General features: G+C 46.4%; 1 protein-coding gene across 3 annotated transcripts in view; it reads left to right on the top strand.

The window, feature by feature from the left end:
* Positions 1-12,500, top strand: part of LOC132781205 (pleckstrin homology domain-containing family G member 2) — a 106,133-nt gene that overhangs the window by 68,081 nt on the left and 25,552 nt on the right. For all 3 annotated transcript variants that reach the window (XM_067461455.1, XM_067461456.1, XM_067461454.1), the window contains 5 exons: positions 369-415; positions 4,078-4,228; positions 5,273-5,404; positions 6,864-7,046; positions 7,445-7,537. In XM_067461455.1, the coding sequence (XP_067317556.1) occupies positions 369-415; positions 4,078-4,228; positions 5,273-5,404; positions 6,864-7,046; positions 7,445-7,537 (606 nt within the window). The remainder of the gene's footprint in view (positions 1-368; positions 416-4,077; positions 4,229-5,272; positions 5,405-6,863; positions 7,047-7,444; positions 7,538-12,500) is intronic.

Genomic DNA, 12,500 nt, shown 5'->3' with positions numbered 1-12,500 from the left:
AAGGAAATAATAGTATTTGCAAGTAGATATCTCCCTGGTCTGTCTGGATAATTTTTCCATCCAAAATGGTCAGGGAATTACACGTTGTAAGCCTTGGTGGTTGCACAGAATTAAATTTGTGGTTGTTTGGATTGGCTTTTCCCCTTTAATATAGGAACAGAAGAAGTGTCCCAGTGGGAACACCAGGAAATGAATGGTCACCAAATAATATCTCTTGGAATCCCAAATTCTGCACTGTTTAGTGGTTGGGAAATGGGCATGATGTCTCTTTAAGGGGGAAAAACAATAACAATGCAGTGCTGCCACCTAATGGTGGGAGAAAGAACCACTTCTATGCACTTTAATGCAAGTCCCATTGCATCTTGCAGAGTGAAGAATTTGACATCTACACCCTGTACTGCATGAACTACCCCAAGTAAGTATAAATTCCCTGCAAAATGAAGAAGTTTGTAGGAAATACGATAGTCATGTATTGTTTTGTGTTGTTGTTCGATATTGAATGCATAAGGATAATCAAACAGTAAGGAGTCAAGCTACAGTATAGGGCGAGCAAGCCAGCAGAGTTAGTATTAAGCATGGGCAATCCATCATCATAATGACTTAATAACTTATTAATCGCCCTCCATCTGAGAATGCTCTAGGCGATTTACAGCTAAATTATAAAAGATAAAATACATACATACAAAAATTAAAAATGAACAGAGATCGAATGCTCTAGTAAAAAGCCAGGTCTTAAGTGCGAGAAGCAGATGGTGGAAACAGAAGAACGGCCTGCCTCAGGGGAGCGTGCTTGCTCCATCCATGTTCAACATCTACACAAATGACCAGCCACTGCCAGAAGGGACAGAGAGCTTCATCTATGCTGATGATCGTGCCATTACCGCTCAAGCAGGGAGCTTTGAGATGGTAGAACAGAAGCTTTCCGAAACTCTAGGTGCTCTTACTGCCTATTACAGGGAAAACCAGCTGATCCCCAACCCATCTAAAACACAGACATGTGCCTTTCATCTCAAGAACAGACAAGCATCCCGAGCTCTGAAGATCACCTGGGAAGGAATCCCACTGGAGCATTGCAGCGCACCCAAATATCTGGGAGTCACTCTGGACCGTGCTCTGACCTACAAGAAGCACTGCCTGAACATCAAGCAAAAAGTGGGTGCTAGAAACAATATCATACGAAAGCTGACTGGCACAACCTGGGGATCACAACCAGACACAGTGAAGACATCTGCCCTTGCACTGTGCTACTCTGCTGCTGAGTATGCATGCCCAGTGTGGAACACATCTCACCACACTAAAGCAGTGGATGTGGCTCTTAATGAGACATGCCGCATTATCACGGGGTGTCTGCGCCCTACACCACTGGAAAAATTACACTGCTTAGCCGGTATCGCACCACCTGACATCCGCCGGGAAGTAGCAGCCAATAGTGAAAGGACCAAGGCAGAGACATCTCCAGCTCATCCCCTGTTTGGGTATCAGCCAGCACGTCAACGACTTAAATCTAGAAATAGTTTTCTAAGATCTACAGAGACACTCACTGGAACACCTCAGCAAGCGAGAGTCCAAAAGTGGCTGCTCAAACCCAGAACCTCAACCAATGGCTGATACCAGATGAGAGACTCCCTCCTGGGCACACAGAGGACTGGGCGACCTGGAAGGCACTGAACAGACTGCGCTCTGGCACCACGAGATGCAGAGCCAACCTTCAGAAATGGGGCTACAAAGTGGAATCCTCGACATGTGATTGTGGAGAGGAGCAAACCACTGACCACCTGCTGCAATGCACCCTGAGCCCTGCCACATGCACCATGGAGGACCTTCTTGCAGCAACACCAGATGCACTCCAAGTGGCCAGATACTGGTCAAAGGACATTTAATCAACTCTCATACTCACAAATTTTGTAATCTGCTTGTTTGCTTTGTTCTGTTAGAAATGTAATATAATTTGACTGGTTGTTCTGACACAACAAATAAATAGTGCAAGAGTAAAAGGTCCTAAGTCACGCATGGCTCTCATGTAGGGTGGCAAGGAATCCCACAAGGCATGCGCAGAAATAGAGAAAGCCCATCTGCGTCTGGTCCTTTCCAAGGGCACTTCTCTAGGACCCGGTATATGGAGTAAGTCACGTTGGGATGGTCGTTGCGACCTCCGATGATTGGAGAAGGAGAGGCGGTCCCTAAGGTACGATGGACCCTGGCCGTAAAGAGTTTTAAAGGTCAGAACTAGCATCTTATACAGGCCACGGGACTCAGTTGGAAGCCAATGTCAGTGTTGCAGCACTGGAGTTATATGGCATTTCATGGGCTGCCTGGCTGCTGCATTCTGAACAATACGAAGCTTTCGGGTCGTAGACATCGGAAGACCCACATACAGGGCGTTGCAGTAGTCCAGCCTAGACGTGGCATGGATGACAGTTGCCAGAGCCTCGTCAGATAGGTAGAGCGCCAGTTGCCTCGCTTGTCGCAGATGGAAAAAGTCCTGTTTGCTGGCAGCAGCGACCTGAGCTTCCATTGTCAGCTGTGAATCCAGGACGACACCTAAGCTCTTAACAGTGGTCGATGGAGATAGGGTGGAACCATCGAAGGTGGGCAACGGAGGAGTCAGACCTGCCAGAGAATCTCAGTCTTCGCCGGGTTCACCTTCAGTCTGCTAGCACGTAGCCAGTTTGACAGAGCTTCCAGACATTGGGTGAAATTGTCTGGAATTGACGTTGCTCCAGGCTCCAGGCGCAGAAGGAGTTGGGTATCGTCTGCATATTGGTAGCAGTCCAGGCCGAAACTCCGAGCCAAACTAGCAAGGGGTCTAACGTAGATGTTGAAGAGAAGAGGAGAGAGAATTGCACCTTGGGGGACCCCACATAGGAGGGGGTTCTATCGGAGACTTGATCCATGTACTCCACGCGTTGACTCCGGTTCCAGAGAAATGAGTTGAACCAATCCATGGTTCTAAATGGTTCTAAAGTACTTACAAAACTAAGGGGCGCTGGTGCTTTGCCTCTAAAGTGTTTCTAAAGTTCTGGTGGCTAACAAAACTTTCAAAATTTAGTTATAAATGGCAGTTCCTAATTAGTTATGTCATAAAAATCACCAATAACAAAATAATAATGAAATTTTGAAAGTTTTGTTAGAATTCTGAAATTTTCACCACCAGAACTTTAGTAACACTGTTTAGAAGCAAAGCATCAGTTTTAGCAACACTTTAGAAGCAAAGTGTCAGCGCCCCCTAGTTTTGTAAGTACTTTAGAACCATTTAGAACCATGGATTGCCCATGGCAAGTTACGAGGGTTGAATGAAAAGTAATGCCTCCACCTTCGTAACTCCTCAACAGATGGCAGTACTGGATTGCGGCAGGTACTGGCTTGTTCAGTAGACTCTCCTCTACAGTTCCATTTTGATGGGATGCTTTAGCATTGAATGGTTGTGTTGTTAAAGTGTGAAGTATGGAACCCTGCACAGACGGTCGGTCAATGCGACTTAAGCAAAGTGCCGTCATTGAATTCTTAACAGCAGAAAGTGTCACCTCAACATCTTTAAACTTATTCTTGTGAAATGCCAATTATGCTTGAAATTTCTCTCTGAGGGATACGACGATCGTCCTGAATCAATCTGTCAACCTTTTGCTTGTGAAACTGGGTGGTTGCTGTCACAGGACATCCAACACATTGTTTGTCATGCAAGTCAGATGTTCCTACCTCAACATCTTTAAACTTACTCACCCAACAATGCACAGTACTCACATCAACACAATCCCCATAAAGAGCTTGCACCCTCTGATGAATCTCCTTTGGGGTGACACCTTCTACTGTCAAGAATTCAATGACCGCATGTTGCTTAAGTCGCATTGACCAATCATCTGTACAGGGTTCCATACTTTGCACTTTAACAACACAACAGTTCAATGCTAAGACTTCCAGCCAAAATGGAACCGTAGAGGAGAGTCTACTGAACAAGCCAGTACCTGCCACACATGTTGCTTAAGTCGCATTGACCGACAATCTGCGAAGGGTTCCATTATTTCCTCATTATTATTAATATTATTATTATTATTTCTCCCTTTCCTCTTTCTTCCTAAGCTCCGTCTCGGTCCTGCGGGAATGCATGGAGAACGAAGCCCTGGCTAAATTCTTCCGCGAACGGCAGACAACACTGTCGCACTCGCTGCCCTTGGAGACCTATCTCCTCAAACCGGTCCAGCGGATATTGAAGTACCACTTGCTACTCCAGGTTGGTTCGCAGGTCAATTCCAGATGGCCATCTGTCAGGAGGGCTTGGATTGTCTCTTCCTGGCTGGCAGAAAGGGGCCTGGAGTGGGTGGCCCTTTCTGTTAGCGTATAACAGTATCACAGAAGCTCAGAATAATGGACTCTGGAGTCTCCAGTAAAAGCAGGTTTTCAGCTTTTCTTGAGCAGCTCAAAATAGACAACATACACCATCAGCGGACAGTCGTGAAGAACACAAACCGAAAGAGATAGGAACTAATACAAACTGCAACTGGAAGGAAGTTTATCTCTGGCACTCCCTAATCTTTCACAGAGCAAGAACTCAGGGTCACATTCTCACAGCTTGTTCCTTTGCTGTTGAACCCTTCTGTGTCAAACTACATCCTGGCAATACGATTCTATTACAATCACAATCCTATCACATAAAATTACATTTAAACACACATCATACATGAATTACACACTGACACCTTCCAACTCTGCCTTGAAGTCTGGTGGAGCCTTCCTCTGTGGGGATTTCTAAACAGAGGCTGGATGGCCATCTGTTCAGCAGTGGAACTCTCTGCCCTGGAGTATGGTGGAGGCTGCTTCTTTAGAGGCTTTTAATCAGAGGTTGGGTGGCCATCTGTCGGGAGTGCTTTGAATTATTTTCCTGCTTCATGGCAGAATGGGGTTGGACTGGATGGCCTTCGAGGTCCATACAGATATGATTCTATCAGGAGGGGTTGGATTGTGTCTTCTTTAATGGCAGAATGGGGTCAGATTGGATGTACTTTGGGGGTCCCTTTTCAACTCTAGTGGAATATAGAATGCCTGGCAGTCTGGTGGGGTCTCTTTCTTTTTCTGGAGGTTTCTAAACAGAGGCTGGATGGCCATCTGTCAGGGAGGGCTGGATTGTGCCTTCCTTCATGGCAGATTGGGGTTGGACTAGATGGCCTTTGGGGGCCCCTTTGAATTCTGTAATTCTGCGAGAACAGCACAGAAATAATAATTTTCACTTGTGTAACGGAAATACTAGGATCCTAGAATTTCTTTGCTTCTGTTCCAGGAATTGGCCAAGCATTACGACAAGAGCAGCGTTGGCTACGAAGCCGTGGAAGAGGCCAGCATCACCATGACTGCCGTGGCCTGGTACATCAACGACATGAAGCGCAAGCAGGAACATGCCACGCGGCTGCAGGTGGGAGGCCGAGAGAGTGCGACTCGCCCAAGGTCCCTTGCTCTGTAGAACTAGTGCAGTTTGGCATCACTTTAATTCAATGCAATTTATTTATTTATCATGTCAGGGGCAACCAGACCATTGTATTACATTTCTAACAGAACAAAACAAACAAAATACAAAGTTTGCAAGCTTGGTAGTGGATTAAATGTCCTGACCACTTGGAATGCCTCTGGTGTTGCCGCAAGGAGGTCCTCCATTGTGCATGTGGCAGGGCTCAGGGTGCATTGCAGCAGGTGGTCAGTAGTTTGCTCTCCTCCACACTCGCATGTCGTGGATTCCACTTTGTGGCCCCATTTCTGAAGGTTGGCTCTGCATCTCGTGGTGCCAGAGCGCAGTCTGTTCAGCACCTTCCAAGTCGCCCAGTCTTCTGTGTGCCCAGGGGGAAGTCTCTCATTTGATATCAGGTTCTGGGTTTGAGCCTGCCACTTTTGGACTCTTGCTTGCTGGGGTGTTCCAGCGAGTGTCTCTGTAGATCTTAGAAAACTATTTCTAGATTTAAGTCGTTGACGTGCTGGCTGATACCCAAACGGGATGAGCTGGAGATGTCTCTGCCTTGGTCCTTTTACTATTGGCTGCTACTTCCCGGCGGATGTCAGGTGGTGCAATACCGGCTAAGCAGCGCAATTTCTCCAGTGGTGTAGGGCGCAGGCACCCCGTGATAATGCGGCATGTCTCATTAAGAGCCACATCCACTGTTTTAGTGTGGTGAGATGTGTTCCACACTGGGCATGCATACTCAGCAGCAGAGTAGCACAGCACAAGGGCAGATGTCTTCACTGTGTCTGGTTGTGATCCCCAGGCTGTGCCAGTCAGCTTTCGATGATATTGTTTCTAGCACCCACTTTTTGCTTGATGTTCAGGCAGTGCTTCTTGTAAGTCAGAGCATGGTCCAGAGTGACTCCCAGGGATTTGGGTGCGCTGCAATGCTCCACACACACACACACACATACTTATAGATAGATAGATAGAGATAGATAGATAGATAGATAGACAGATAGAAGTAAAAAAATTCCCGACATTAAATCCAGTCGTGTCCAACTCTGCGGGTTGGTGCTCATCTCCATTTCTAAGCTGAAGAGCCGGCGTTGTCCGTAGACACCTCCAAAGCCATGTGGCATGACTGCATGGAGCGCCATTACCTTTCCACCGGAGCGGTACCTATTGATGTTCTCACATTTGCATTTTTTCGAACTGCTAGGTTAGCAGAAGCTGGGGCTAACAGCAAGAGCTCACCCTGCTCCCCGGATTTGAACCTGCGACCTTTTGGTCAACAAGCTCAGCAGTTTAGTGGTTTAACCCACTGTGACACCAGGGACTCCATAGTTAGATAGATAAATAGATAGATTGATTGATGTATTTTATCCCCATCCCTTTACATTTTCTGGATCCCACCCCAAACTTTTCCTCTCCTTTCTAGGAAATCGAGGGCCTGCTGCTCGGCTGGAACGGCCCGGAATTGGGGGCTTTTGGGGAGCTGATCCTGGAAGGGCAGTTCCGGGTGCCGAGGGCCCGCAAAGAGAGGGTCTTCTTCCTTCTCAGCAAAGTGGTCCTGATCGCCAAGCGGCGGGGAGACAGCTTCATCTACAAGAGCCACATCTTTGTATGTATTTTTTGCCTGAATGCTGATGCTGCTAAAAAGGTTGCTGCTAGGCAGAGGACGGGAATGGGGAAGAAAGATAGTCTAGGTGGATATCAATAAGGCCATGAAAAAGAATGAACTCTTAGAGGTGTGTTGTCGAAGGCTTCCATGGCTGGAATCACACTGTTGCTGTGAGTTTTCCGAGCTGACTGGCTATGTTCCAGAAGCATTCTCTCCTGACGTTTCATCCACATCGAATCACTGGGTTGCTGTAAGTTTTCCAAGCTGTCTCGCCATGTTCCAGAAGCATTCTCTCCTACCACATCTATGGCAGGGGATGTGAGATTTGAGCTTTAACTGTAAGTAAATAACAACGGAGCTAGACTTTTCTGTTAATTTCCTTCTTGTCTTTTTCACAGTGTTGTAACCTGGCTTTGCAAGAAAACACCAAAGACCCGATGAGTTTCAAAATCTCCGACCTTTCCATCCCCAAACAGCAGCATGTCGTCCAGGTAGGTCTTGATCCGAACACTAATATTGCAACGAATCTGTTGCACTCCAGGCCAGGAAAGCCCTCTGACTTTAAACACCACGCAGCAAGCAGTTTATTGAAGATAATGAAAAGCAGTAGCAGTAAAAAGCAATCCACAAAAATAGATAAATCAAAGGAGGTAAAAAGATAGATAGGAACAAATAGTCCAAGAAGTTAGTCCATCAAAGTTCATGAAAACAAATCCTGAAACTTCCAAGGCAAAATCCCAAAACCCAGGGACCTGAGACAATGTCTTGACTCAATTCCAACATTGCTTCGTCTGACTACAGATTCTGTACTTGGAACTTATATCCCCAATCTACTCTATATCCCAAAAGGCAAGGAACGGATTTTGTCTCAGCTTTGAATCTGCTATCAGTCTCTCCTGCAATAAAGTAGCCGTAAAAAGCAATCCACAAAAATAGGTAAATCCAAGTAGGCAAAAAGATAGATAGGAACAAATAGTCTAAGAAATTGGTCCATCAGAGTTCATGAAAACAAATCCTGAAACTTCCAAGGCAAAATCCTAAAACTTGAGCATGAATTCCTTTCAGCATGGAAATCACAAGGCAATTCAGCATGGAAATCATAAGGCATGTAATATAGAAATCTATCTAAGGCAAGGCTTCCAGGAACCTGAGACGACGTCTTGACTCAATTCCAACATTGCTTCGTCTGGCTACAGATTCTGTACTTGACACTTTTATCCTATAATCTACTCTTACTTACTTACTTAGGCGATCCCTCATTGGACGAGTAAGATGGTCTTCCTTGATGACTATTTTTGTGGGTTTGTAGGTGGCTGTGGAGCCCTATTATTGATCCGCATCTTCTCCCACAGTGAAGGCATTGGCTTCCAGGTGGAAGGCGGACCTGGTCGGGGTTGGCTTGACGTGCCTTCCTCCTGGAACGTTTCTCTCTTTCACCCTCCACTCATGCCTCCTCAAATTCTGCAGCACTGCTGGTCACAGCTGACCTCCAGCTGGAGCGCTCAAGGGCCAGGGCTTCCCAGTTCTCAGTGTCTATGCCAGAATTTTTAAGGTTGGCTTTGAGCCCATCTTTCAATCTCTTTTCCTGTCCACCAACATTCTGTTTTCCATTCTTAAGTTCAGAGTAGAGCAACTGCTTTGGGAGGCGGTGGTCGGGCATCCGGACAACGTGGCCGGTCCAGCGGAGTTGATGGCAGAGGACCATCACTTCAATGCTGGTGGTCTTTGCTTCTTCCAGCACGCTGACGTTTGTCCGTCAAACGTAATCTACTCTATATCCCAAGTGGCAAGGAACGGATTTTGTCTCAGCCTTGAATCTGCTGTTAGTCTCTCCTGCAATCTGGCAGAGCGCCTGAGAGCCTGTTGAAGATAATGAAAAGTAGTAGCAGTAAAAAGCAATCCACAAAAATAGATAAATCCAAGTAGGCAAAAAGATAGATAGGAACAAATAGTCCAAGAAATTAGTCCATCAGAGTTCATGAAAACAAATCCTGAAACTTCCAAGGCAAAATCCCAAAACTTGAGCATGAATCAAACAAGATACTTCAGCAAGGAAATAACAAGGCAATTCAGCATGGAAATCACAAGGCACATAATACAGGAATCTATCCAAGGCAAGGCTTCCAGGGACCTGAGACAACGTCTTGACTCATTTCCGACGTTGCTTCGTCTGACTACAGATTCTGTACTTGGCACTTTTATCCCCTAATCTACTCTATATCCCAAGCGGCAAGGAACGGATTTTGTCTCAGCCTTGAATCTGCTATCAGTCTCTCCTGCAATCTGGCTGAGCGCCTGAGAGCCTGTTGAAGATAATGAAAAGTAGTAGCAGTAAAAAGAAATCCACAAAAATAGATAAATCCAAGTAGGAAAAAAGGATAGATAGGAACAAATAGTCCAAGAAATTAGTCCATCAGAGTTCATGAAAACAAATACTAGAACTTCCAAGGCAAAACCCCAAAACTTGAGCATGAATCAAACAAGGCACTTCAGCATGGAAATCACAAGGCAATTCAGCATGGAAATCATAACGGATGTAATACAGGAATCTATCCAAGGCAAGGCTTCCAGGGACCTGAGACGACGTCTTGACTCAATTCCAACATTGCTTCGTCTGACTACAGATTCTGTACTTGGCACTTTTATCCCCTAATCTACTCTATATCTACTCTATATATATACCGCTGTTGAAGAAACCATCACTGGACCCCACTAAATTCGACAACTATCGGCCAGTTTCCAATCTCCCCTTCTTGGGCAAAGTCTTGGAACGTGTGGTGGCCTCACAACTCCAGGTATTCTTGGTAGACACGGATTATCTAGACCCGGCACAGTCTGGCTTTAGGCCGGGACATGGTACCGAGACAGCCTTGGTCGCCTTAGTGGATGATCTGCGCCGGGAGCTCGACAGGGGGAGTGTGTCCCTGTTGGTGCTGCTTGACCTCTCAGCGGCCTTCGATACCGTCGACCACGGTATCCTTCTGGGACGCCTCGCAGGGATGGGTCTTGGAGGTACTGTTTTGCAGTGGCTCCGGTCATTCCTGGAGGGTCGATCTCAGAAGGTGTTGTTGGGGGACACCTGTTCAACCCCACAACCATTGTCTTGTGGGGTTCCTCAGGGCTCTATATTGTCTCCCATGTTGTTTAACATCTACATGAAGCCGCTGGGGGAGATCATCCGGAGTTTCGGGGTACAGTGTCATCTGTACGCGGATGATGTCCAACTCTGTCACTCCTTCCCACCTGCTACTAAGGAGGCTGTTCAGGTCCTGAACCGGTGCTTGGCCGCTGTGACGGTCTGGATGAGGGCGAACAAATTGAAATTGAATCCAGACAAGACAGAGGTACTCCTGGTCAGTCGCAAGGCCGAACAGGGCATAGGGTTACAGCCTGTGTTGGATGGGGCCGCACTCCCCCTGAAGATGCAGGTTCGCAGTTTGGGTGTGACCCTGGACTCATCGCTGAGCCTGGAACCCCAGGTTTCAGCGGTGACCAGGGGAGCATTTGCACAGCTAAAGCTTGTGCGCCAGCTGCGCCCGTACCTTGGGAAGTCTGACTTGGCCACGGTAGTCCACGCTCTGGTTACATCCCGTTTAGACTACTGCAACACTCTCTACGTGGGGTTGCCTTTGAAGACAGCTCGGAAGCTCCAACTAGTCCAACGCTCAGCAGCCATGATTTTAACAGGAGCGGAGCGCAGGGAGCATACAACCCCCCTGTTGCGCCAACTCCACTGGCTACCGATCTGCTACCGGGCTGAATTCAAAGTGCTGGCGTTGGCCTTTAAAGCCCTAAACGGTTCCGGCCCAAGCTACCTATCTGACCGCATCTCTGCCTATGAACCCACCAGGAGTTTGAGATCTTCCGGGGAGACCCTGCTCTCGATCCCGCCTGCTTCTCAAGCTCGGCTGGCGGGGACGAGAGATAGGGCCTTCTCGGTGGTGGCTCCTCGGCTGTGGAACGCCCTTCCTACGGACATTAGACTAGCACCATCTCTAATGGTATTCCGCAAAAAGGTGAAGACCTGGATGTTTGTGCAGGCGTTTGAGTAATTTAGTGCAATCTGGTAATGGAACATAGGAATGGAACAATGGACAACGAACCTGGACTACGCTTGGATGATGAGAAGATTGGGTACGATTGTTTTTTGTAATAACTGTGCATTGTAATTGCTTATTGGTAATTTATGGATAATGTGTTAAGTCAATTGTTATATGTTGTATGGAACCACTGCTGTTTCTACTGTTTTTACTGTTTGTGAACCGCCGTGAGTCGCCTTCGGGCTTGAGATACAGCGGTATAGAAGCAAAGTAAATAATAATAAATAAATAAATAAATAAATAAATAAATATCCCAAGAGGCAAGGAACGGATTTCGTCTCAGCCTTGACTCTGTTATCAGTCTCTCCTGCAATCTGGCAGAGCGTCTGAGACCCTGGTTTGTTTTTCTTTGCTGACTGAAAGGACTTCTCCTATCTACTGGCTCATTAATTTCTGCAGCTGGCCCAGGTGCCGAGCCTTTCTCAGGCTCAAAGCCTTGGGAATTCTCTGGTAACCATCATCCCCAAACTCTTCAGTAGCATTCCCATCAGAACAGTCACTTTGAACAGGAATCTATCCAAGGCAAGGCTTCCAGGGACCTGAGACGACGTCTTGACTCAATTCCAACATTGCTTCGTCTGACTACAGATTCTGTACTTGGCACTTTTATCCCCTAATCTACTCTATATCCCAAGCGGCAAGGAACGGATTTCGTCTCAGCCTTGAATCTGCTATCAGTCTCTCCTGCAATTTGGCTGAGCGCCTGAGAGCCTGGTTTGTTTTTCTTTGCTGACTGAAAGGACTTCTATCTACTGTCTCATTAATTTCTGCAGCTGGCCCAAGTGCTGAGCCTTTCTCTGGCTCAAAACCTTGGGAATTCTCTGGTAACCATCATCCCCAAACCCTTCAGGAACATTCCCATCAGAACTGTCACTTTGAACAGGAATCACATTGTCATTCTCTGTGTCGAGTGCAACCTCCTCATTAGACACATGAACCAACATTGTCACTCCCAACCCGGATCATTACACACAGTCACAGGTTGGACTCCAACAGAACCAATGAAATGCTTTCAAATATATATCTGTAAAGCTGTCCGCTCCGGAGTCTAGTCTGAACTTTAAAAGGGACGCTCTACTGTTCAGAACCTCATTTGACTTTTTGGAGCACTCTCTAAAACTTTTGGGATTGTTTTCCTTTATAAAGTTCACAGTAAAACCCAGACCAGGACTAGCACCTTGCAGAAAATATGAAAAAGTTTGCAAAAATTAGAGTATCAATATTTAAGAAATAATAATAGTAATAATAATTAGGATTATTGTTATTTTATTTCTGACCCACCTCTCTTTGTGGCAAGCTGCAGCATAATTAAAACACATAAATTAAATAACAATTATGACCCCATACTAAAGTC

The sequence above is a fragment of the Anolis sagrei genome, chromosome Y (assembly GCF_037176765.1).
Source record: "Anolis sagrei isolate rAnoSag1 chromosome Y, rAnoSag1.mat, whole genome shotgun sequence".
In the NCBI taxonomy this organism is placed as follows: domain Eukaryota; kingdom Metazoa; phylum Chordata; class Lepidosauria; order Squamata; family Dactyloidae; genus Anolis; species Anolis sagrei.
This window is presented reverse-complemented; position numbering and strand designations above follow the sequence as displayed.